The following is a 24,552-nucleotide window of genomic DNA, read 5'->3' on the forward strand; positions in this document are numbered from 1 at the left end:
TCTGAATTGTATTTGGCAGCTTTGGTACAATACAACATTGTCAGCAAACAGAGGCGAGTGATAAAGAGAAGCACACAGAATGTTTTTATTAACATATTTAAAGGATTTTGTCCCAATTTTAATAATCAACCATATGTTGATGACCAGTACAACTCCTATGTGACTACCATATACAAAGACAACATAAACATGTTTTGTTCAAATATTTTATTTTTTAGCATATCATAAAATACATAGTTACATTTTCCAGTGTTATTGTGTAACATATTTGTATGTTAGGTGGGGAGGTGGCAATTTGGTTGTCCCCTTCCCAATGATTTCCCTCACACCATTATGTATGCTCTCTAGCACACCCCATTATGTCCTATAGCTATTGTTTGCTCACTTAGACTGTTATGATGCGCAGGAGGGGGACTCGTGGAATCTAAGGGAACAAGCTTTAGCTGGTGATCTATCTAATAGCAACGATTGTTCCTCTGTACTCCCAATACACTCTCCTCTAACACCCAGCTTCATAATAGTATCCATGCATACTACTGGGAACTGATATTGCCTTAAGTGCCCACCAGAGTGTTTCACATTGTTAAGCCTGAATTACTTCAAACTGTAAACAGTACTAATAAAGTTAAAAACCAAGACCAATGTATCCAAATTTCCTAACACATATTCATTGGCTTAAAAATGTTACTAAACACAGTAGCAAACACTGCTTTAATGTCATACTGTTTTGTTAATATGTGCATACATAAAAACACAACATGCTATTTTTCTCTTGTTTTTTGACCAATGATACAAGTAATAAAAGTGCAAAAAAAATTGCAGTATTAATGATGTTCTCTAGGACCGCAGGAACATAAAATAATTAGACATCAGTTGACTTATTGTCCATAGTTTTACTCTTAAGCTCACATTTCTTCTGCCCTTCCTCCTGCACTGCATTATTTGAACCGTCCACTACATGCGTACTGAAAATAAATAGAAGAGACATATAATAACATTTAATTTATAATATATTGCAGTTAATGTAAATTAATATCTGGCTAAAAGTGTGGTATTTAATGATATGATTTTACTGCTATATTTTAACTTAGATTTGAATACAGTTATTTTTAGAAACTGACTTTTCTTTGTACAATTATAGTACATGTTTCTGAGGGAAGTAAGTTTTAATAAAGGTATGTAAAGTATTGGAACAAAAACATGAATGAGTAACATAAAGCAAGTTGTGTTCTACCATCTACTTTACACATGATAACAAGTTAAATAAAAGTTCACAAATTAACATGTAAAGTGGTATATGTTGCTATATGTATAGAGATGGATAGCTGGAATTTGTCCTTGTATTTCAGGAAAGATTTATCTAGTATGCACAGATCTCTTGCCTCATGCACAGACTCTATTTACTGGGGATTCAGAGATCTCTGGATTTTAAAAGCCTAACTCACTACTCTCTGTGACTTTCCACAGGAAGAGCACGGGTGGAAGGCTGGAAGCAGACACCTTCTTGTATTCTGCTAGATCATCAGGAGCTGAATAATGGTCAGGAGTCATCAACCCCTCTTTTTATTGTGATGACCATGGTTAACTGGATTAATAACATGAGCAGATGGGGCCAAATTTGTTAGGGCATAGGGCACCCCACCATGTTAGGCCATTAAATTAATGAGTAAAATGAAGCAAGCCTTTAGGGATTTCTAAAATAAGTTGCCATTTAGCTGTCTATACCCATTATGAACAATGCAGTTTGTAGTTTATGAGGATGGATAGATGGATGGATAGATAGATAGATAGATAGATAGATAGATAGATAGATAGACAGCCCTTTACTGCAGAGCTCCATCTGTTGTATTTTTTTTAACTTAAAGTCAGCTTAACACTTTCATCACCAGAGTTTTTCAAAAGCCTATAGACATGAATATTTTTGCCACACTTATGATTTCTTCCACATACTATGTGACACCGATTAAAAAAGTATATTTAGAAACAACTCTAAGAACAGAAATACCTCTCATGCTGTTTGTCCAAAATGCTCATTTATATCCTATACTAGTTTTTACTATTTTTAAAACATTTCAGTACGGGACAGCAAAGGTTTTTTTTATTATTATTTGTATTGGTAGTAGGAGCAGTATTAGGTGCTTTATTATTTTTTTCAACTTTGATGAGCTCCTTGATGTCTTTAAACCTTAGGAATTGCTCTTCTAACCAGACATTAACCCTTATGGTGACATCACTATGTTTTCTATAAGTATTTCTAATTTTATTGTATTTTTATTACTTTAAAACAATATTTTTGTTTCATTTTTCCCCCAACATTGCCAATGCTGTAATCAACATTGAGGTAGTTGTAGTCATTGAAATAATCTGTCAGATCAGAGCCTAAGGGCATTCAAAATGCCTATTGCTACTCACCAGTTTAATGTTCCCTCCTCTCCGGTTATTGTATTGTCATTGGATTCAACATTAATTGTTTCTCCAGCTTCACTATCTTGTTCACAGTTTTTTACTACAAAAGCACTCCTGCAATGAAAATCATACCATTTCACATTTGTTATAGGAAGTATTTAAATATTTTAATATCCCTTGAAGTGATAACAGCTTTTGACATTTCAAAGGATAGATTTATTTTCCTACAATGAAATTTCCAAAATGTGATATCTAAACTTTGAAATAAAGAGTTTGAATGAGTGAGAGAATTCATTAATTAATGTGTGGATGCATTGTGTGAATGAGTAAGAGAATTAATGAATTAATGTGTGTATGAATTGTGTGAATGAGTGAGAGTATGAATTAATATGTGTATGAATTGTGTGAATGAGTGAGAGTATGAATAAATGTTTGGATAAATTGTGTGAATGAGTGAGATAATTAATTAATTTCTGAGAATGCATTAATGAATATGTGTAAATTTGTATGAAAGAGCGAGAGAGTAAATGACTGTGCGAATAAATTGTGTGAATGAAAGTGTAAATTAGTAAGTGACTGTAAAAGTGCCTGTGTGTATCATAGATGTTTGATTTGTGGAAAGTCAAAAATGGCACAGGCAGGTTTATGGGACAAAAGGTGGCACAGGTAGCATGTTTATGAGACAAAGATGGCAGAGGCTGGGCTGTTTGGGGACAAAGATGTTGTACGCTAGGCTGTTTGGGGTCAAAGTTTACTCATGCTGGGCTGTTTGGGGACAAAGATGTCACGTCCTATGTGTGTAATTTGGCTGCTGGTCAGGTTTTTTGTGGGCAGTGTGGATGCCAGGGCTGGCCTTTGGGATGTGCAACCTGTGATCTATGCCTGTAATTCAGGGAGTTTATCTATACCTTTAATGCTGTGTTTTTATGTGAATTCCAATTGATCTATACCTGCAAAGCTGGGTTTGTGTGTTATTCTGTTGATCTATATTTGCTATGCTATGTTTCCATACATTATTTATGTATACCTGAAAATACATGTCTTATTCAGTTGATTTATACCTGCAGTGCTGGGTTTGTGTGTTCTGTTGATCTATACCTGCAATGCTATGTGTTCATGCATTATTATTGTACATTATTGTAACACCATCCTAAAATTAGTGCTACATCTTCACAAAAATCCTTGCATGGAAACAGTTAAAATACTGGCATTTTAAATGCTCAATTGGGTGTCTAGTTTTTAAAAAAAATATGATTTTATGACAAGACACGGAGGCTCCTATTGCTTAACTCTTTCTTTACTGGAACAAATAGCAGCAAAGAAATTTGAACAGAGAAAAACAAAATACAATATGTGGCCCCAACAGCCAATCATCACACAGCATACATTATAATACAAGTCTCCAGCCGGAAATCATCCTCTTTCTTTGCTGCTCACTGGATCAGATAAGTATTATCCAGTGTATTCCATTACTTTATATGTGATTTTATATTATATATATATTTCCGTTTGATTTTTATTCTTCTCTATCGTTTTGCCCGTTTTCTGTGTGCTTTCACGTTTATATTTCAGGTTTAATAATTCCTAATTTCCCTGGGTTTTGGGCTTTGCCCTCTCTTGTTGGTCTCCCCTTCTTTAGGGGTTATTTTAGGTTGTTTTCTCCCGTTTCGGGTTCCGTTTTCGTTCCCCTTTACCTACCTTTCTTCCCGGTATGTCCTGCTTTGGTTTTTCTCCTTTTACTTCTACCGGCGTGGCTGCCGTAATTTTTTCTTTTACTCGCGTCTCTCCGCGAGTAGATCTCTCTTGACTTTCCGCGCATGCGCGCGGCGACCGTTTCTCCTCAGCTTCTTCTTCGCGGTTTTTCCTCCACGCGGATCGGCTGCTCGGTGGTGCTCTTTGTCATCTCCATTCTTCCGGACAACTCTCTGTACGCCCAGGCAGGGGTAAGCTCCCAACCTGGTGCTTATACTTACCTTTTTTCATTTGTTCAACTCCCGTTTTTTCTCTATTGCGGCAGTGCAATTAAACAGGCTGATCTCATTATTATTTGGTATAATTGCTCCTGATTGCCATCATGCCTAAGCCTGTCAAAGAGATGCCTTCTCAGGCAGACAATGTTCTCCCTCAGGGGGATTTAGATGCTGAACCAGTTTTGCCTGTGGCTAGTGGGAGTAGTAGTCTCCTTTCCACTTCTGGGCCGCATTTAGATTTCCAAAAGTCGGTATCTGATGCTATCCTAGCTGCTATGGGTTCCATGACATCTACTTTGTCACAGTCAATTGCCCAGGCAATCAATACCTGTTCTCTCCAAGCTGCAGCACCTCTTAAAGTGACGGCTCATAAAAAAGCAGTGGCCAAACAAAAACACATTGAAGCCCCGACCTCCAGAATTGTTGAACACGGCGATGTCCATGCCGCCCTAGATAGCGTGACATCAGCACGCAAAAGAGCCTACCCGCGCCAGGCAGAACGGGCGCGGCGGTGGAAGTGTGCTAAAACACTCCCCGAGGACTCAGATTCGGAGCCTGACTCCACTGAGGAGGTCATGCCGGTTGAAGATTCCTCTGAGGTTGATGAGGATTTGGATGAGGAGCCTTTTGATTCCTCGGAACCAGGTTCCCCCAAACAAGAGGACCCAGGGGTCTCTCACACTTCACCCTCACCAGGGATTCTTGATCCTCAGGGAGACTCCCTTTTTGACCCGGAAAGTCTTCACCACCCACGGTCATCCGAATGGGTACCATCTGCCCATATTGCCCAATATTTAGAGAAATGGGTTAGACGCCCCCTATCTAAATCCGCAAGGAATAAATTACGAGCGGAATGCCCACGCCCTATTGTCCCAAACAAGGTTTGTGAGACCCCTTCGGTGGATCCCAAGATGGTCCAGTATTTAGCCAAATCTGGCTGGAACCCTAGGAAGGGTTTAGAGTCTGCCCTTAAATCCTGCCAGGATAAACACCTGGATGTGTTTGGCCCCCTGACAAAATTGTTTGAATTGGCGTCCCATGCCAAGGAGAAAGGGGAATCTGTTGACCCAGACACCCTTTTGGGGTGGATCCAAAGGGCAATCTGTATCGCAGGGAATGTAAACACTTCCTTCTGCATTGAGAGACGCAAGGCCATCCTTCTAAAGGTAGAGCCTAAATTAGCCAATCTCGCCTTATCGGAGGCGGGCAAGGATGCTCAGGGTCTCCTGTTTGGGGATTCTTTCATTAAAGAGCTAGGGCAATTTGTTGGGGCTTTCACCGCGTTGGACAAAGCCCAATCATCAATGAAACGTGTGTTTGATCCTCGGGTTTCCACCAGGGCCGGCAGATTCAGGGGCCGTCTGGCCGGCCGTAATGCCTTCAGTTCTTCTCGAACTACCAGAGGCTCCTTCACGCAACTCCCTCCACGTCGGGAGTTCAAGCAACCTTCTCCATTCTTCCCGTCACGGGCCAGGCCATGGCGGGCCAGGGGTTCCGGAAGAGGTCATCGCCGTCCCTATGGTGAGTACACTGCTAACCATTCCTTCTTTCCCGTTTCAGGTGGGCGGACGTCTCCGTCATTTTTTCCGGTCTTGGAAAGACCTCACAGCGGACACGTGGGTCCTAGATTGTGTCCGGGGCTACACGATCGAATTAATTTCTTACCCGTGTCAACGGGTTCTCCCCTCTCCCATTATGTTTTCTCATCAGGACCAAATCCTTATAGACACCGAATTGACCACTCTGTGGGAAAAAGGCGCTATAGAAGCGGTCTCAGACGACACCCCAGGTTATGTCAGCAACATATTTCTGGTCCAAAAGAAGGGCGGCAGTTTCCGCCCAGTTATCAATTTAAGATCTCTGAACCTTTTGGTACGTTACAGGCATTTCAAGATGGAGGGGATTCATCTGCTTCGCGACCTGCTGTTGCGGAACGACTGGATGGTGAAATTGGATCTGCAGGATGCCTACCTCACGGTTCCCATGGCGGAACAGTCACGGGATCTCCTGCAGTTCTATTGGAAAGCACGGAAATGGCGTTTTACGTGTCTTCCGTTTGGGCTCTCATCGGCTCCATGGTGTTTCACCAAGTTGCTTCGTCCTGTGGTGTCATGGCTTCGCACGCAAGGGGTGAGGCTTATCATTTACTTGGACGATATTCTGATCATGGCTCAGGATCGTCGCACTCTGCTGTCTCATCTGCACCTGTCAATATCGTTCCTATCGGAGTTGGGTTTCCTCATCAACGAGGAGAAATCCTGTATGACACCTTCCCACAGGATGGAGTTTCTCGGCTTCATGGTGGATGCGGATCAGGAGATGCTCAGTCTACCGCCTTCCAAGATTCGTTCTATTCGCAAAGAGCTGTCTCGTGCTCTGCAACGCCCGTCCATCTCTATCCGTTTCCTGGCCAGGATTGTCGGTCTGCTAACGTCTTCCATACAGGCGATTTTTCCGGCTCCGCTTCATTACCGGGCTCTCCAACGCTTGAAGATTGCTCATCTTCGCGAAGGGGCGTCCTATGCGGATCTCATTTCTTTGGACGCGGATTCGAGGGCCGAGTTGCAATGGTGGATCCGGAATCTGGAAGCTTGGAATGGCAAGGCCATCGTGGGTCCTCGACCGGATTTCACCATCGATTCGGATGCCAGCCTTCATGGCTGGGGAGCTCATTGCGCCGGGCTCACTACGGGAGGCAGATGGTCCCCAGAGGAAGCTGGTCTTCACATCAACTCTCTAGAGTTACTGGCCGGGTCCTTTGCTGTCCGCAGTTTCTCCAAAGACCGTGCCAACGTCTGCATCAGACTCCGGATGGACAATGTTTCGGCGGTACGGTACGTCAATCATTTCGGCGGGACCCATTCCAAGACCCTGTCGGATTTGGCTCATCACTTCTGGGATTTCTGTCTCAACAGGAATATTGTGGTCCAGGCGGAATATCTTCCCGGATTGCACAACTCCGTGGCCGACTGGTATTCTCGATATCTACGGGACTCCAGCGATTGGAGGTTGGATCCAGAGGTGTTCCGTTCTATCGTGTCAATTTGGGGTCCTTTTTGTACGGACCTGTTCGCCTCCAGACTCAACGCACAGCTTCCACGGTACTTCAGCTGGAGACCGGATCCAGGCGCACTGGCGGTGGATGCGTTCGCTCAGGATTGGGTCGGCGGGATCCAATATGCTTTCCCTCCGTTTTCCATGATACCGCGCACCCTGCTACAAGTTCGGCGTCAGGGTGTTCAGTTGGTCCTCATCACCCCGCTTTGGAGGTCACAACCGTGGTTCCCTCCGTTGTTGGAGCTGTCGATCGATCCTCCCAGGTTGTTGCCCCACTCTCCTCTTCTCCTACTCAGTCCGGAGGGTCATTCCCATCCTTTGATTCTGGACGGGTCGCTACGCCTGCTGGCGTGGCTGCTTTCGGGGGACCTTGGGCAATCCACGGAATTTCGGACACGACTTCACGCCTCTTGGCAGCGTCATGGGCCCCGGGAACCAGGAAGGCTTATGGATCAGCTTGGGGAACTTGGTCTGGTTGGTGCTTGGCTAGGGACTTGGATCCCTCTTCTGCACCTTTAAATGCGGTTCTCCAATTTCTCTCGTCTCTCTTTGAGGCTGGCAGAGCTTACCGCACCATCAACGTCTACCGATCGGCGATTTCGGCATCCCATGATGGTCTCAACGGCTGTCCGATTGGACAACACCCTCTGGTTTGTCGCTTGATGAAGGGTGCCAGGCTTTCCAGACCTCCCCGTCCTAGGTATTCGTCCACTTGGGATGTTTCTTGTGTTCTCTCATTTTTAGCGTCTTGGCCTCCTAATGAGTCCCTTCCTCTCAAGGACTTGTCGGCTAAATTACTTACCTTGCTGTGTTTGGTGTCCTGCAAGAGGGTAGCGGACGTTCGTGCTTTGGATGTTGACAGTCGTTCTTTTGACCCTTCGGGGGTTACTTTTAATATCTCGAGGCGTACCAAGACTTCTATTAAGTCTGTGTCTTATCCGGCTTTTCCTTCTTCTCCTTCGTTGTGTCCTGTGGCTTGTCTTAAGGAATATGAGCTGCGCACGGCGCATTTGCGATCCTCGTCTCATCCCAATCTTTTTATATCCTTCAAGGCTCCGTTCGGTCCAGTTTCCTCTACGACCCTGGCACGTTGGTTAAAGAGGGTGCTGGGTCTTGCTGGGGTGGACACCTCGGTGTTTGGAGCCCATTCTTCTAGGAGTGCGGTTGCCACAAAAGTCATCAGTCTTGGTGGCCGTTTGGAGGATTTGATGAAGGCTGCGGACTGGTCCAGGCCATCTACCTTTAAGGAGTTTTATTTTCGCCCTTCATCGCATATTTTCTCTCCTATTGTTGCTCAGCTTTGAACTTGCAATAGGAGCCTCCGTGTCTTGTCATAAAATTGCATGATTTTACTATTACCATGACGTAAAGTCATGATTTTATTAAAGACACGGAGGCGAGTATTGCTTCCCCCCCTTTTTTCCTCCACTGCGTGGGACTCATTCCCGCCCTATGGGTTATGGTTTGTATGGGGGGCACGTTTATTTATTTCATTATTTATTATTTGCCTCTTGTGCTACGTTGGTCTGTGTGATATTGTGTTTTGTCTTTCATCTAATGCACTTCTTTATTTCTCCGAATATTTCATGCCATTTCTGTGTGTTTGGTTTTCTCCTTTTTCCTGCTTTACATGCACTGGAGTTAACCTGTAGATTTTGTTTTCTTGTTTCCATGCAGTTTGATCTGTTCGTCCGTCTTTTCGCTCCCATCCTGATTTCTACGGATGTTCAAGAGTTTTCGTCTGTTCTCATGTTGGACGGTTCGTTGGTGGAGCTGATCAAGTTCGTCTACCAAAGAAAGAGGATGATTTCCGGCTGGAGACTTGTATTATAATGTATGCTGTGTGATGATTGGCTGTTGGGGCCACATATTGTATTTTGTTTTTCTCTGTTCAAATTTCTTTGCTGCTATTTGTTCCAGTAAAGAAAGAGTTAAGCAATACTCGCCTCCGTGTCTTTAATAAAATCATGACTTTACGTCATGGTAATAGTAAAATCATGCAATTTGATGGGGTAAATGGAAATGGTTCAAAAATGTACAACTCGCAAAGGTGACCTGTTACCTCCCAAATAACATGACAAACCCATGCATGAGGGTATCACTCAGTAGATGTTGTTGAACACATAATGAGGTATTTTTTCACAGTGACATATACCAGTCGCTGTAAATTTATACCTAAAGTAGAATGTGTGTGGGAAAAAAAAAAATATATATACTATGGCAAATTTTGAGAAAGGCTGGTGTTAAAAAATGTGCATGAAAAGAGTTAAAATACCAGCATTTGAAATATCCTGAGGTGTCTAGTTTTCAAAAATATATGATTTGATGGGGTAAAATGAACTGGCCAACTTCAAAGATCTCCGAACTAGGCTATGGGGGCAGAATTTTCAACATGTCAAAATTCCAATTTGAAAAATGCACATCTCTCAAATGTTGCCTTTTAGTCCCAAAAATACCCAACAAAAAGGATGCATAGGTGCTATCACTGTAATCAGGAGATGTTGCTGAACGCATTTTAGGTAGGGTGACCATTTTATTTCTGCCATTCAGGGTCACACTATGAAGCGCATGAGATTGCACACACACACATATATATATATATATATATATATATATATATGTGTGTGTGTGTGTGTTAGACATGCATTTTTAACTACATAATATGTACTTATCTCTGTACTGCCGATATTAATAAATAATGTATGGAAAGATAGCATAGCAGATATGGAGCAACAGAATAACACACAAACCCAGCTTTGCAGGTATTGATCAATTGGAATTCACATAAAAACTCAGCATTAAAGGTATAGATAAAACCTGCTAAATTAGAGGCATAGATCACAGGTCGCACACCCCAAAGCCAGCCCTGGAGTCCACATTGCCAACATAGAACCTGACCAGCACCCAAATTACACACATAGGACTTGCCATCTTTGTCCCCAAACAGCCCGGCCTGTGCCATCTTTGTCCCATAAACACCCTGCCTGTGCAATCTTGGTCCCCAAGGCTGAAAACTCTGCTTGTACCATCTTTGCCTTTCCACAAATTATACATCTACTTATACATGATACACACAAACACTTTTACAGTCACTCACAAATTCACACTTTCATTCACATAATTAATTCACACAATCATTTATTCACTCACTCATTCATTCACATACATTATTTACACATATTCATTAATGCATTCTCACAAATCCAGACAATTCATCCACACATTAATTCATTAATTCACTCTCTCTTTCACACAATTCATCCACACATTAATTCTTTCATTCTCTCACTCATTCACACAATTCATCTATACATTCATTCTTTCATTTTCTCACTCATTCACACAATGCATCCACACATTAATTCTTTCATTTTCTCACTCATTTACACAATGCATCCACCCATTCATTCATTCTCTCACTCATTCTCACTCTTTATTTCCATATCCTTACCACCCCCTCTCCCCCTTCTCACAATCTATCCCCCTCTTCCCCTACTCACCATCTACCCCCTCTCCCTCCCTTCTTACTATCTACCCCATCTCCCCCTTCTCACTATCTACCTCTTCTCCCTTTCTTCTCACTATCTAACCCACTCCCCTTCTCACTATCTACCCCCTCTCTCCCTTGTCACTATCTACCCCCTTCTCACTATCTATCCCCTCCCCTCTCCCTTCTCACTATCTACCCCCTCTCCCTCCCTTCTCACTGTTGCATTGTCCTGGACTGAGGCTGCCCAGGACCAGGACTTAAAGTCCCATTGCGAGACTGTCCTGGGCAACCTGGGTCATGTGGTCACCCTAACATCAGGGTGTTGTTTGACAGTGACATATACCATGAACTATAATTCATAACTGAAGTAAAATATGTGTGGGAAAAAAATACTACTACAAACTTTGACTACGGTTAGTCAAAGGTTCTACTGAATTAGTGCCTGGAAAGGATTAAAATACCAGTATTTGAAACATCCTGAGGTGTCTAGTTTTCAAACATATATGGTCTGGTAGGGGTAAATGTCCCAAATAGGACATGGGGCAGCATTTTCAACATGTGGAAATTCCAAGTTGAAAAACTGAATTGCCCATCTCCCAAATGTGGCTTATAACCCCAAACAACCCAAGAAAAACCCAAAAAGGACCATAGTTTAAAAATGGTTTTGATATAGCTATATGTTACTTGTACTTATTGTCCTCTAACATGCAATAATTTATGTAAAGGTCAGTTAATTACATGATACGATCAAAAGAATAATAAAAATCTAAAGAAAACCCTTCTTGTCCTTAAAAAAAGACAATGCAAATATTGTGTAGGTATAGTAAATGAGACCCCTTCATTGTTAATAAGGGTACAAAAAATAAAATCAGTCATGAAGGGGTTAAAATGTGTAAAAAACACACAGATGCAGCACTTATTTCTACTTGTTTGTGGATAAGCATACTATACATAATACACTTGCAGTATATAATTCATAAAAATCATGATAATTATTAAATAATAACTAGACTTGCTTTTTGCTGTCATCATTCAACAGTAATTTTATTGTTGCTTGAAGAATGTTTTTTTTTATAATTACATGTTTTAGCAAATATAATAATGCTGGGTGTAGTTTCTTGCAACATTCTTATGAGATCCTAATTAGACAATCATTATGCAATAATTGCATGTTTACTTTTGAATGGCCATGTCTGTAATTTAATCCATGCGTGTCTCGAAATTAATATTTTATGAATCTGTTATATTCAAGCTGCAGTATTCAAGCAGTATACCCATTTTGCCCATTCCATGAAGCTCCTTCTGCACACTTTTTATGCTGATATTAATGCCAGTGGAAGTTTGTAACTCTTCAGCTATGGAGATAGCAGAGCCTTGGTACACACCATGCACCTCAGCATTTGGTGACCCTGCTCTGTGACTTTACATGGTCTTCAACTTCATGGCTGCTGTTCCTAAACGCTTTCCATTAATACCACTTACAGTTGACCGTGGAATATCTAGCAAGGATGAAATTTCATGAATTGACTTGCAAATAGGGTATCCTATCACAATACCAGTCTTGAATTCACTGAGCTCTTTACCTAGGCTCATGTTTTTCACAAATGTTTGTAAATGCAGACTACATGGCTAGGTGGTTGAATTTATACATCTCTGCCAAAGAGTCTGAGCCCAATACTTTTGTCCATATAGTATATATAAATATTATAAATAAATACACAAAACACGAATGAGGCTCCTAACTATACAGAGTGTCTTTGCTTTTGTGACTGCAGAGCTCTGCTACTGGGGATCCTGACTGAGCCTAGTCTTTCCTTTTATCTCTTTCACCATTCTTCTTCTGCTGTTCCTCTGTGCCTTTCGGTCCACTGGCTCCCCATACCCTTCAGAGTCAAATTGAAATGCCTGACCTACGGGGCCCTTAACAACGCCGCACCATTGGAAATATCTCTACACTCCAATCTGTTTGGCTAAGCTGCTCTGTGTTTTTACACTCAGCTGATGAATAAACAAGCAGCCTTTTCTTCCCTGTGTCAGGTTGACTCAGCTGATGTTTAATGAACCGCCGTTTCTCCTCTGTTACCATGGTTACTCACCTGATTGTTATCAGCCAAACCCTTCCAGGCTATTTAAGCAGCTAGGCCCATTTCCTACTTGCCCTTGTGTTATTTTTGGCTGCAAGTGCATTTTCCTGTGTTCCTGATTATCTGTGCATGGCCTGGCTTTCTCTGATATCCCTTCTGGCTCCTTATTCCTGGCTTGTTCCTGACAACATTGCATTTCTGACCCCAGCTTGTCTAAGTACCCTTCTTGGTTCCTGTCCCTGGCTTATTATTTGGTATATGCTCCTGGATCACGATTTTGCTCTGTTTGCTTAATTATTCCAATAAAAGTGCTTTGCACTTTAAATTTCGTGGCCGTCTGGTTCCTGATCCCTAACACATATAAATACACCCCTAACCACCCGCTTTGTTTCTCTCATGACCTTTGTCTCTCTTCTACCATCATTATCTCTTCCTATTCCTGCATTCAGGATTTCACCATGCTTTACCCCCTCTCTGAAATTCCCTTCCCCATTCTGTCATTTTTTCTAGGCATCAGTGAGTGTTTATATCACCTATATTCTTCATTCACCTCAACACCTCACTTACAAACACTGCATCTAGCTTCCCAGCTCCTCATAGGCAGGACTGCTGGGTGTACTGTGCTTGCATCTAGTGTTCTGTATAAACATGGATTGGCATGAGGAGTACGCTACTTCTCCTAGTAACGGTGTCTGGCAACAGTCTAACATAAAAACATGAGAGCTGCTAAAGAGGGTAATGTTTCATGAAAATAAATAGAGCAGGCAGAAGTTGATCTCTGGAGTACTTCACACAGTGTTTAAAAAGTGTTGGTTCATAAAGGGGGGTATAAACTGGGGAATCTTATAGGAGTAATTTAAAAAAATGACATGATTTATCAATATAGGAACATTGGCATGTATTTATATAATCTACTTATTAACAGTAAAAGTAGTTCAGGTTTAGAAAACAAGTGCTATTTTCTGTTGTACCCAGACTGATTTATTTCTGCATTTTATGTTGATCCTGTTCATTATTACGATTACTTAGGGAGGTATATGTGTGTGTATTATTTGGCTTTACTGTGTCTATACTCTGTAAAAGCTCAATAATGTGAAATTATTAATGTAAGTCAAAAACATACCTTCTTTTTCTACATACAAAGCAATAGACAGTCAGCACTAAAACCTCCACTGCAAGAAACACAGCTGCCGAGATTAGACCAATTTTCCAGGGCTCGGGTCCTAATCTTCCTTTTTTTGTTGTAATGCCTGTGGACAAATATAGATATCATTAGATCCCATGAACATCCAGGACAACTTTCTTTACATAAGTAAATGGTTCTGCCTATATAATCCAATTTATTTGGAGAAACATTTGGCAGTTCTGCATAGCCCTTTCTACTATAAGGTTAAGGAATTATTACAACCTTTGTAACTATAATTTCACAAAGTTAACTTTTAGTTATAATAATAATAATGTTTTGTTTTATGTACCCATCATATTCCGCAGCGCTGTACAATGGATTAACAAGACATGATAAGTCTTGCTCATAAGAGCTTACTATCTAGAAGGAATAAGATGGAATACAGGGAAATAAAAAAAAAACATGTAATAAACAGCTATAATTATATGGTTTATAGTCACTGCACAGTATAGCTTTCAGAAAAGTTTTTTGATTGCTTTCTATATTATATTTTCTACTTAATGATAATCTTGGAAAATCATAAATAGTAAATGCCTGAATTCCAATGTTGTCTTTGTACATATGCTTCTGTAAAACTTTGTCTTTATGTCTGTTTTGTTGGTAGATTAGATATATAGCCCTATATACTATATACTATTATACTTCCACTATTCCAATAAATCAATTGCCCCAATTACAGCTAACTTATAGTAGAATTCATCTTCTTGGTTTAACTCATTTTGTTTAAATACATTTTATTTATAGAAAAATATAATTTGATGGCAGAGAAGATCCATTGTGTTCATCAAGACTGCTCAAGAATGATGTACAGATCCAGACACTTTCCTTATCTGTAATATCCCAACTAATTGGGCCTTAATGGGTGAGGCTAACCACATTAATTCATCTAATCTCTGCTCACTTTTGGAAGCTTATAACTAATTCAAGTTTTCTAATTCAAGTTCAACTTTTTCACCTCCTCTTCCTCCACGATGTACAGATGGGGATATGGTTCCATGTGGACAAGGCTAACTTAACTATCTGTTGATATGCAAAGCTTATTCAACTAGAGGCAATAACTCAGTAGAGTTATGCCAGACTGACAGCTTGGTTACTTTTGGGGATAACCTGACAATGGTTGCAGTTGTGGAACACCAAGACTTTCCTGCATCTTAGCTGGGGTTTCCTATATGATTTGACATGCATCAGATAAACAACTCTTTTGAGTTATATAACATTGTGCTTTTTAATAGTTTCATATATACCTGAAGATGCAGTTCCATCTATGATTAGATCAATTTCTGTTCTGTCATTAACATTGACTCTTGACTCATCATTAACAGATGGTGTTGATTTTGCTGAAGGCAAATCCTGCACAATATTTCCCAGTTCTGGTGATATAGTTATTTGATTAATGTTGAAGAGCTCATCATTTCCAGTAAGGATTTCATTTATACTGTTAGTCTCTTCACTGACACGAGAAACCTCTGAGTTAGCACTTTCCCGAAACTGTGGCATCTGTGAAGGCCCCATATTATATGGCTCTGGTGAAAAACTGCTGCTTGGTAATTCTGGTGAAAGGTCTAAAAGAATGTAGAACATATATGTTAGTCAACAAACACCGACACCTACTTGTTGCTGTTACTGCCATCTGTTACAGGTGTCACATTTTTATAAGTTTACTATAATGCACATTATAATAAAAATACATGCTTTAGAAATTCCTGAGTTATACAGATAACGGACACCATGAATTTGTGTAATATACATCAAAGCACACAAAATATGAGGCAAAAAATCAAACAAAGCTAACACCCATGTGATTGTTTTATAAAACATATTTTCCAAGTATTAGTCATTAAATGTCATCTGTGAAAAAGAGAGTAATTATCATGAAAGGCCAACAAAAATAAGCATAATAAAAGTTTCTGGGTATTTAATTTCAAAATGCAAGACTTTGTAGACACAAATGGAACTACACTTACCATTAAACAATTTTTCTTTTTAATAATGAAAATAATGAAATAAAAATGTTCTGCTTTTTGATCCATACGGTAGCTGCCTGTTGATTAAAGGAGCCTTTCCCCAATTCTGAGAATGACTTCAAATTTGAATAAATTCTGACAGGAACGCTATGAATCATGACATAATGTATCGTATCTCAACCTAATGTATCGATTTGTCTTAGTCTGTCAATTCTCGTCTTGTCATACCCCCTTCAATATATGTATTGTATTAAGAGTTGCATAAATTGTTTGAGCTATATAAATAAAAGATAATAATAATAATAATGATGATGTAATCTATAATGTGGCTCCAGTTAGTACCTTCATGGCAGACTTTGTAATGTGGAATCATTTTCTCAAAATGATTCAGTCTACAAACAAACAATATGTGGATTAATTAAAAGTAAATGTATCATCACAATTTATGAAACCTCTCAAAATTATCATACCTTTTTATAATTTATGACTATTCTGTAATTGCTTTTGCTAATTACATAATATGTGAAAATGTATTATTGTTTACCGATGTTCTGTTGCCTAAGGAAGAGGATGCATTTAATAAGGCTATTGCTTTTTATTAAGTCCCAAAATATCATCACCAAAATAATGACACTTTCTATTTGTTGGTGACTGATACCTGAAATGTTGTAAAACAATTATTGGTTATGTTTTACCTAAATAATAATGTATAGTAATGTGACAATGAATTGCTAACCTAATGATATGGTAAATGGTAAAAAGTACACCTGGACACTATCAAATGTACCATCACCTTTATCAACCATAAATTAACCAGATAAATAAACCAACCCTAGCACAGTCGTACTGCTACAACTTTACTCTTTGATGCAACTGGCATTCCGCCACTAGCATGGTGGCTAATGTCAGCTGGATGTTTCTGCTTTCTCTCTTTTTTTTAGAATTCATGACCATTTATACTCTATAACAGGATAACATGTTATAGTTATACAATTAAAAGAATAACAGTAGGGCATAACACTTCACAGATTTGATTGTACCCACATTAAGCTAACTGAGTTAAAATTATTTTCCAAAATGTAACACTCATGGTGTAGTGCCCAAAAGAGAATAGTGATGTAAAAGGGCTAATGCGATGAAGACCTGTTGGTGTAAGGGTTAATTGTTATTGGATTTCAGTTATTCTCTGCATAAATAAATACAACAGGAACTACCGTACTTGATGTTATGTAGAATGTTCTAGGGCTACAGAAAACAGTTGAACATATCCTTGAACCTGAAATGTTGGGAGCTTGGGAACCCTGACTGAAAAGATGGAGAGTACAGCATGAGAATCCTGTTTTTAACCCCTTAAGGACAATGGGCAGTCCCTAAACCCATTGAAAACAATGCATTTTGAGCCCGTATATGTACGGGCTTTGTCATTAAGGGGTTAACTAACCGTAAAAATGTATAAACAATAGTTAATGAGCATGACAGTTAACCTTTACACATCCCTTAGGATATACTGCTACATCCTTAATAACTGTGCCAAGATGCCCATTAGAACATACCAATACATCCCAAATTTTTGTTTCGGAGACAGGAACATCTCCCTACCACTACACAGGACACCAGGCTGTCTATTGAGAAAAAAGTAAAACAAAAAAATGAAGGAAAAAATAAAATATAAATAAAATTTGCTGTGAGCCCAGTTATGCCATCATGACATCACTGATATAAAAAATGTATGATTGGTCCCAATGGGATCTGGAGCCATACCACACCGGGAACAATGCAAAAAAGGAAAATAATAATATAAATAAAAATACTACCCCAAACTCCTTAAGTCAATCATATTAAAAATATGTAATATAGTATAATATGTAAAGGATGCATGTGGCCCACTTGAACATAAAAAATATGTATGTGGAGTTTAACTGTAATTAGAATATGTTGCTGAACATAAATGTGGTCATTGTTCAGCGGTGACACCTACAGTATAGAAGAAATTGTAAACCAAATCACTAAAACTTTGATTCTTTTTATTTTAGTACAGGTTTATTTGTATCTATTATGACTAATAATTATCATGTTTTGTGTATTTCTATGATTTTAAAAGAAGGCCCTACTTCTTCTAAACAAAACAATGTATTATTTGTGTGGGTTCAAAATATGAAAAAGGAGAATCATGGCAAAAGAATATATCTTTTGGACAGTTTGTATGGGGCACCAATGGAAAGACTTGCCTAGTGCCACACTGGCTCTAAAATAAACCCCAATAACATACAGTTTTCATTTTTTGAAACACTATATGACCAAAAGTATGTGGACACCTGACCATAACAGCTATATGAGCTTGTTGGACATCATATTCCAAAACCATGGGTATTAATATAAAGTTGCAAGGCTTTCCACACGTCTTTGGAATGTGTCTGTTGGAATCTGGTCCCATTCAGCCAAAAGAGCATTTGTCAGCCACTGATGTTGAATTAGACGGCTTGGCAATTGGCATTACAAGTGTTCAGTAGGGTCAAGGTTAAGGCTTTGTGCAGGGCACTCAAGTTCCTTCTCATAAAATCAGATCATGTTATGGACCTTGCTTTGTGCACAGAGACAGAATCATGATGGAACACAAAGTAATAAGAAATAAGGGACCTAGCCCAGCCCTTGAAAAATACCCCCAGACCATTATCCCTCCTCCAGCAAACTATAATCCAGTAGGTAGCTTTCACTTGGCATCTGCCAAACCCAGTTTTGTCCATCAGACTTCTAGATAGAGAAGTGTGATTCATCACTCCAGAGATCACATTTCCAGTACTCCGAAGTCCAGTGGCAGTGTGTGTTGTGTACAACTGCTAGGCCATGGAAACCCATTTCACAAAGCTCCTGGTGTGCAGTGCTTGTGCTGATGTTGCTCCTTAGGCAGTTTGGTAATGAGTGTACTACATAAGACAGGTGATTTTTACCAATTTCTACTTCACTATAATAGCACATTGGACCGGCCATATCAGGGCAGAGGCAGAAATGTCACAAACTGATTTCTGGCAGAGGTGGCATTATATGGCATTGCCACATTTAAAGTCACCAAGCTCTCCAGTATGACCCACACTAATGCCAATGTGTGTCTGTACTGTAGAGATTCCATGCTTATTTGCTTAGTTTTATAAATCTGTTAGCAATGGGTGTAGCTGAAACACCTAAACCCAATAATTAGGATGGGTGTCCTCATACTTTTGGTCAAATAGTGTTTTATTGTTAGTATGATACAAATAAGCAGAGCAAGGCTAGTATTTAATTTAATTCAACATATAATTTCTCCATTGCTCACTTCTTACTGGTTTATTTCCAAAAAATGCAGAAGGTATTTTGGTTTTGAAATTGCAGTTCTGTTTGTGTTGTTTGAATAAACCATTTTATGTTGTGCATAATCCCTTTTATAAGAAACCCCTCTCTGGCTTGCATGAGACCTACTGCAGATATGCATAGCAAAAAAATGTATTTATGATACTGAAGGAAAAGAACAAATGAACTTTTAAGGGATTATAGTAACTATAACTGCTGCATTTTTACATACTTTTAACAAGCTGGTGCAAATTAAAAGTCTAAACATTAAATTGCTTAGTCTAGAACATAGGTCTTCAATTGGACTGAATAGTTATTTTAATTGAACAACAGAAGTTATATAGGACAGATAATAAAAACACTTTATTGTTCACAAAACAAAATTAAAAAATGTGTGTGCAAACCATTTATCTTGTTTAATGCGTGCCTGTTGGAGAAGAGATTAACTGGTGTAGTATAACTTTTCCATTTTAATTACTACAGACCAAGAAGTAAACTATGAGGAGTGTGCTATTTGTTATGTATATACCTAGAGTTTAATACAATTATACTTGTTGCACTTTTAAAGTTGGCCTGAGGACTAAGAGAACCCAGGATGCAAAGCTCAATCACAAATATCGATGAGTTCATTTTCCCCCTATTAAAACCAATGGAAACACTGGAAAAAATGTGTTACACGTATACTGTATTTTGAGCATCAACCTGATAAACTGAGGATAATAAAGGTAAGAAAACCCATTGCTTAATAGTTCACCTTTGTGGAGGAATAACAGGGTGTCTGGAGTGGAGAAATGGCTGGAATGTCAATGCTAGCCAAAGGCATAAAGAAACCCCTTGTGTCATCTCTACATCTCTGGAGTCAGGAGTGATGTTCCCTTTGTAACCTCCTGGAAGGCTACAAAGGAAGTATGCCATAAATGAAATGCCTAAAAGTTATTTAAAGGTGCAGCCTCTAAATGATGTAATTTTATTCTTTTCTTTGAGGGTATAATAACATAAAAACAGCTCTGTGAAAGCATCTCGTGCAAAAGCTTTCTATTTTTTAAGCACAACTATGCAAGTGGTCTTTGTACATAAAGATATCTGAATTATAAACCTAGCCTTGATTACTAGATTAAATAAACATAGTAACATATTGTAAGACAATGATTAAATATTATTATTGCAATTTTAGATATTGGTGAAATTTAATAGCAGTTATTCAGTTATCGCCATTCTTCGTTTATTGAAGACATTATTATACCTGATTCAAGTGTTGGGTGTGCTTCAGCTGGTATTGTGATAGATGGATAGATATGTGCATTCTGTTCAATTTGGGTAACACTAGTAGACGATTTCACGGTTGATATTGGCATCAGTGGTGAAGAGGAAAAACCAGGAGCCGGAGATGAAACATTTCCTGCAAACAAAATAGTAATCAAATTTAAAATCCATTAAACAAAAAATTCATAATAAAAAATACCATATATATATATATATATATATATATATATATATATATATGTGTGTGTGTGTGTGTGTGTGTTTCAATGCACACTACTATTGTCTGCAGTGTAGGTAGATTCTCAAATCTCCAATTGTGATTTACCAAGAAGTTATGCTAGGCCTCTGACAGTGGCAGATTTATCGTGTAATAAAACTCCTTAGCCAAACGGCTTTCTCTGTAAAATTATTTTATGTCGATTTTCAAGACAGGCATAAATATCATTTGTCCACTTTCTACCTGAACTGCACTTAACCAGTGACTGTGCATACAGTAAATATTTTTATCTCCCTCATAGAACATATTTTATTTAGACCTGTGAAGCAATAGAAAATATCAACAGTAGTTTTATGAAATTAAAGATTTTTTTTTCTGTAAGCCCAGAGATGAAAATCAGACTCTTTATCTCTATGCAGTAGAAGAAGGCTGTCAAAAATATCTAAAAAGCATTTGAGAATTTTACATTATTGCGCAGTGTAAAATGGATGCCATTATGATTTGTGTCGTTGAGGTGGTGTTTGAATCAGGTGCTACAAGGCCCGTACAAGATCCCTGGTTTAACTCATAGCAAGCTTCAACAGAACATTACTAACCACTCTCATACTGCAAGTACACATTTTACACACATCCAATAAATACACATAGTAAACATCTTATTCTCTACACGATGTACTCATTTAAAGGATCCTCTAATGCAGTGGTTTTGAAACTCCTGGCCTTGAGGGCCAATAATAGTATAAGAATAAGGATAAGCTTTTTTTAAAAAAAATTGTGCTCAAGGCCTGGAGTTGAAAACAAGTTCTCCATGGATTCATCTCTGTCTAAAGGCTTCCCATAAAAGATTGAGGGCTTCAGACTGCACCTATTAATACCGTAAATCAATTATTAGGTCTCAAATTTGTCAAAAAGGTGGTTTTTTTTACTCAAGTTACAAAGCCAAAATAAGAGAAATGCTAAATGTTATGTCTTTGATAAAGTATGGTCAGCTCTAGATTTTATACAATATTATGAATATATAATGATCAGGCATTATTATTTAAGGTAGATATGGGAGAACCCTATCTGAGCCTTGCTAAAATACATATTTTAATAATCCTTCACTAAAAATGTTTAAAATAATATTAAACCAGTTGAAGTGTAGGAAAGGGTTAAGCAGCGTTCACTTAATAGTCCCTGTTGTAGGATTTAGTCTTGGTTGCTTTTAAACACTGAAATTAATTTAATTATTTGTTTAATGTATGTTAGCATCACCAGACTCTCATAAGAGATTATAATTTACTAGCACATTATCTCTTCCCAAAAGCGCATTCTAAATTGTCTAATTCAGCATCATCAAAGCACCTCTGGGAGTGCAAGCATGTAGAGACAGCAGGCACCTGAATCCAAATCAATGGGGCAAGTGCTGTGTTGCTCCCTGCTGAACATCATTTAAAACACAAGCATGACTGATTTCTGACAATTATAATGCTCCCATATTTTTTACACTTGGTCAAAGATCATTTTACACTCATTTATGCATTTGCCATCTTGACACTAAATCGATCATTAGCTAAATTTCAAATATACTCAGTTGTCCACATTCTTGCATTATTACAGTTTTAGAAATTTACAGTTTGGGTTAAAATGGATCTTTATTTCTCTGTTTCAAAATGGGAGGTTGTGGGTAGATAGATTTTATCTTCAGCTTCAGTTTAGCATGTTTTGGTCAAAACATGAGGTGAACCGTCACTGCCATGTCATTGAGCATAACTAAATTCATTAATTCAAACTACCTACAGATTCTCCATTTTGTCAATCAGTTTAATAGTTTTGGATATATTTAGTTTTAAAGTTCACCCTTCAAATATCAGTAATAGGTCAGTAATCAGTAATATCAGTAATAGGTCATGATCTTCTTCATGATTTACAATGACTATATGAACCAACCAACAGCAATCAGCAATTTAAAATTAGGTGAGATATAACCTAATGAGAGCGAATAATCACGAATTTCCTGACAATAGAATGTTAAAAGATACCTTTCTACACAGTGTAGGTTTAACATAGAAACATAGAATTTGGTGGTGCCCAACCCATCAAGTCTGCCCATTTTTCATGATATAAGACTCAGATCTTAATCAGTCATTGATCTTGTCTTTCTTACCTCCATTGCACTGTAGCAGTCAGATTACGCTACAGTAAAATGTTTATAGTTTATGGTCTTCTCACAATTCAGCTTTTAAATAAGAATTTGGCAATAATTCTGCATATCAGTGATATCAACTCAACTTTTTTCCACCAGACTACTATAGTCTTTGCATGTATCTTGCAAACATAGTTTACTCTCGTGATCCTATGACCATGAGCATAGTTGCAAAATCTTACATGCATTATTAATAACATAACATGTTTTCCAGGATACCTTTTACACTTTATATGTAAGAAACCCCTCCATGCATCCAGGGGGGAATGTGATAACTTGATTACTTAATCGATGTTTATCTGTGGGGTTATCTATATCTAATTCTGTGCTGTAGAATAAATTATATTTATCTTCACCAACAAAGTAATGACAATGTAATTGACTTATGTTATAGTGCAAACATTGCACAAATTATTATTTATCTATAGAAACATAGAAATTAATGATAGATAAGAATCATTTTGCCTATCTAACCTAGCTCTTACTGCTATCTGTTTATCTATCTATCTATCTATCTATCATCTATCTATCTATCTATCTATCTATCTATCTATCTATCTATCGAATTACATAGAAATTGCAGTCATTCATTTCTAATACCTAAAGCTATAAAATTCATCGTTGTGACTGTATATTTTACTGGAAAGGAAAGTTACCTGGTTATTGACCTGTGGATTTTTAGTTCTATTACATATACATAGAAGCATATAACTACTAAACTGAATATACGTAATTTATTTATTAAATATTTGAATATTCGCTTTATGTCATGCATGTTTAAAGAAATAAAAAAGTTACGGATACTCCATATTATGGTAATAATAAATGTTATGTTGCCTATAACATTAAAAAAGGAAGAACCAGTCCTTGTAATAACATGTTGTTATATGACAATTTAATAATATGTTAAAAACACAGAGTACACCACATTTTTCTTGAATAAAATTACTGACTCACCTTTTGTTTCATGGGTAGCAAATAAGACGATGATAACAAAGTAGTTAAGCTCGGGTGTTCTCATTGTATAATCCGACAAAATCCCTCTGCTGAACTGAAAATCTTGGGCGTAAAATGAAGTGGCTTACTTGTAGATGAATGAAAATATACTTCTGTGGTCACTATTTAGCAAGAAGACACTACCCGACATTTGACTTCTATTTCAAGTTTTTCCCTTTTAGGATTGTCCATGTCAGCCATCCATAGAAACTCACAGATTGGCTCCAAATACCAAAACGAGTAGCATTTTACATCTGTCAAGGGAATGCTGGTATTTAACAAGCACCCTTAAAATCTATTAATAGAGATGGAGTTTCAATTTAAGCTAATGTGGTAATATTTAGAGAATGCGAATTGGGAAGAAAACTTAATTAAAATAGAGGAAAGAAGAGGAGGATAAATTGAAATAC

General features: G+C 38.4%; 1 protein-coding gene across 1 annotated transcript; it reads right to left on the bottom strand.

The window, feature by feature from the left end:
- Positions 1 to 249: 249 nt before the first annotated feature.
- Positions 250 to 24,339, bottom strand: LOC128474275 (uncharacterized). Its single transcript, XM_053456569.1, has 6 exons — positions 24,104 to 24,339; positions 20,725 to 20,880; positions 15,438 to 15,755; positions 14,131 to 14,257; positions 2,413 to 2,520; positions 250 to 965 (listed from the first exon to the last, which is right to left on the bottom strand). The coding sequence occupies exons 1-6, from the start codon at positions 24,165 to 24,167 to the stop codon at positions 863 to 865; spliced, it is 876 nt and encodes a 291-aa protein (XP_053312544.1). The 5' UTR covers positions 24,168 to 24,339; the 3' UTR covers positions 250 to 862.
- Between the last annotated feature and the right edge of the window lie 213 nt (positions 24,340 to 24,552).

The sequence above is a fragment of the Spea bombifrons genome, chromosome 1 (genome assembly GCF_027358695.1).
Source record: "Spea bombifrons isolate aSpeBom1 chromosome 1, aSpeBom1.2.pri, whole genome shotgun sequence".
In the NCBI taxonomy this organism is placed as follows: domain Eukaryota; kingdom Metazoa; phylum Chordata; class Amphibia; order Anura; family Pelobatidae; genus Spea; species Spea bombifrons.

What these genes read in the sequence shown, in the direction of transcription:
- LOC128474275 (XM_053456569.1), bottom strand. Translation starts at nt 24,167, where the DNA reads ATGAGAACACCCGAGCTTAACTACTTTGTTATCATCGTCTTATTTGCT. An exon ending in TGCTACCCATGAAACAAAAG is followed by an intron (nt 20,881 to 24,103) that starts GTGAGTCAGTAA and finishes TTTTGTTTGCAG; the next exon opens with GAAATGTTTCATCTCCGGCT. An exon ending in AGATGGAACTGCATCTTCAG is followed by an intron (nt 14,258 to 15,437) that starts GTATATATGAAA and finishes ATTTGTCCACAG; the next exon opens with GCATTACAACAAAAAAAGGA.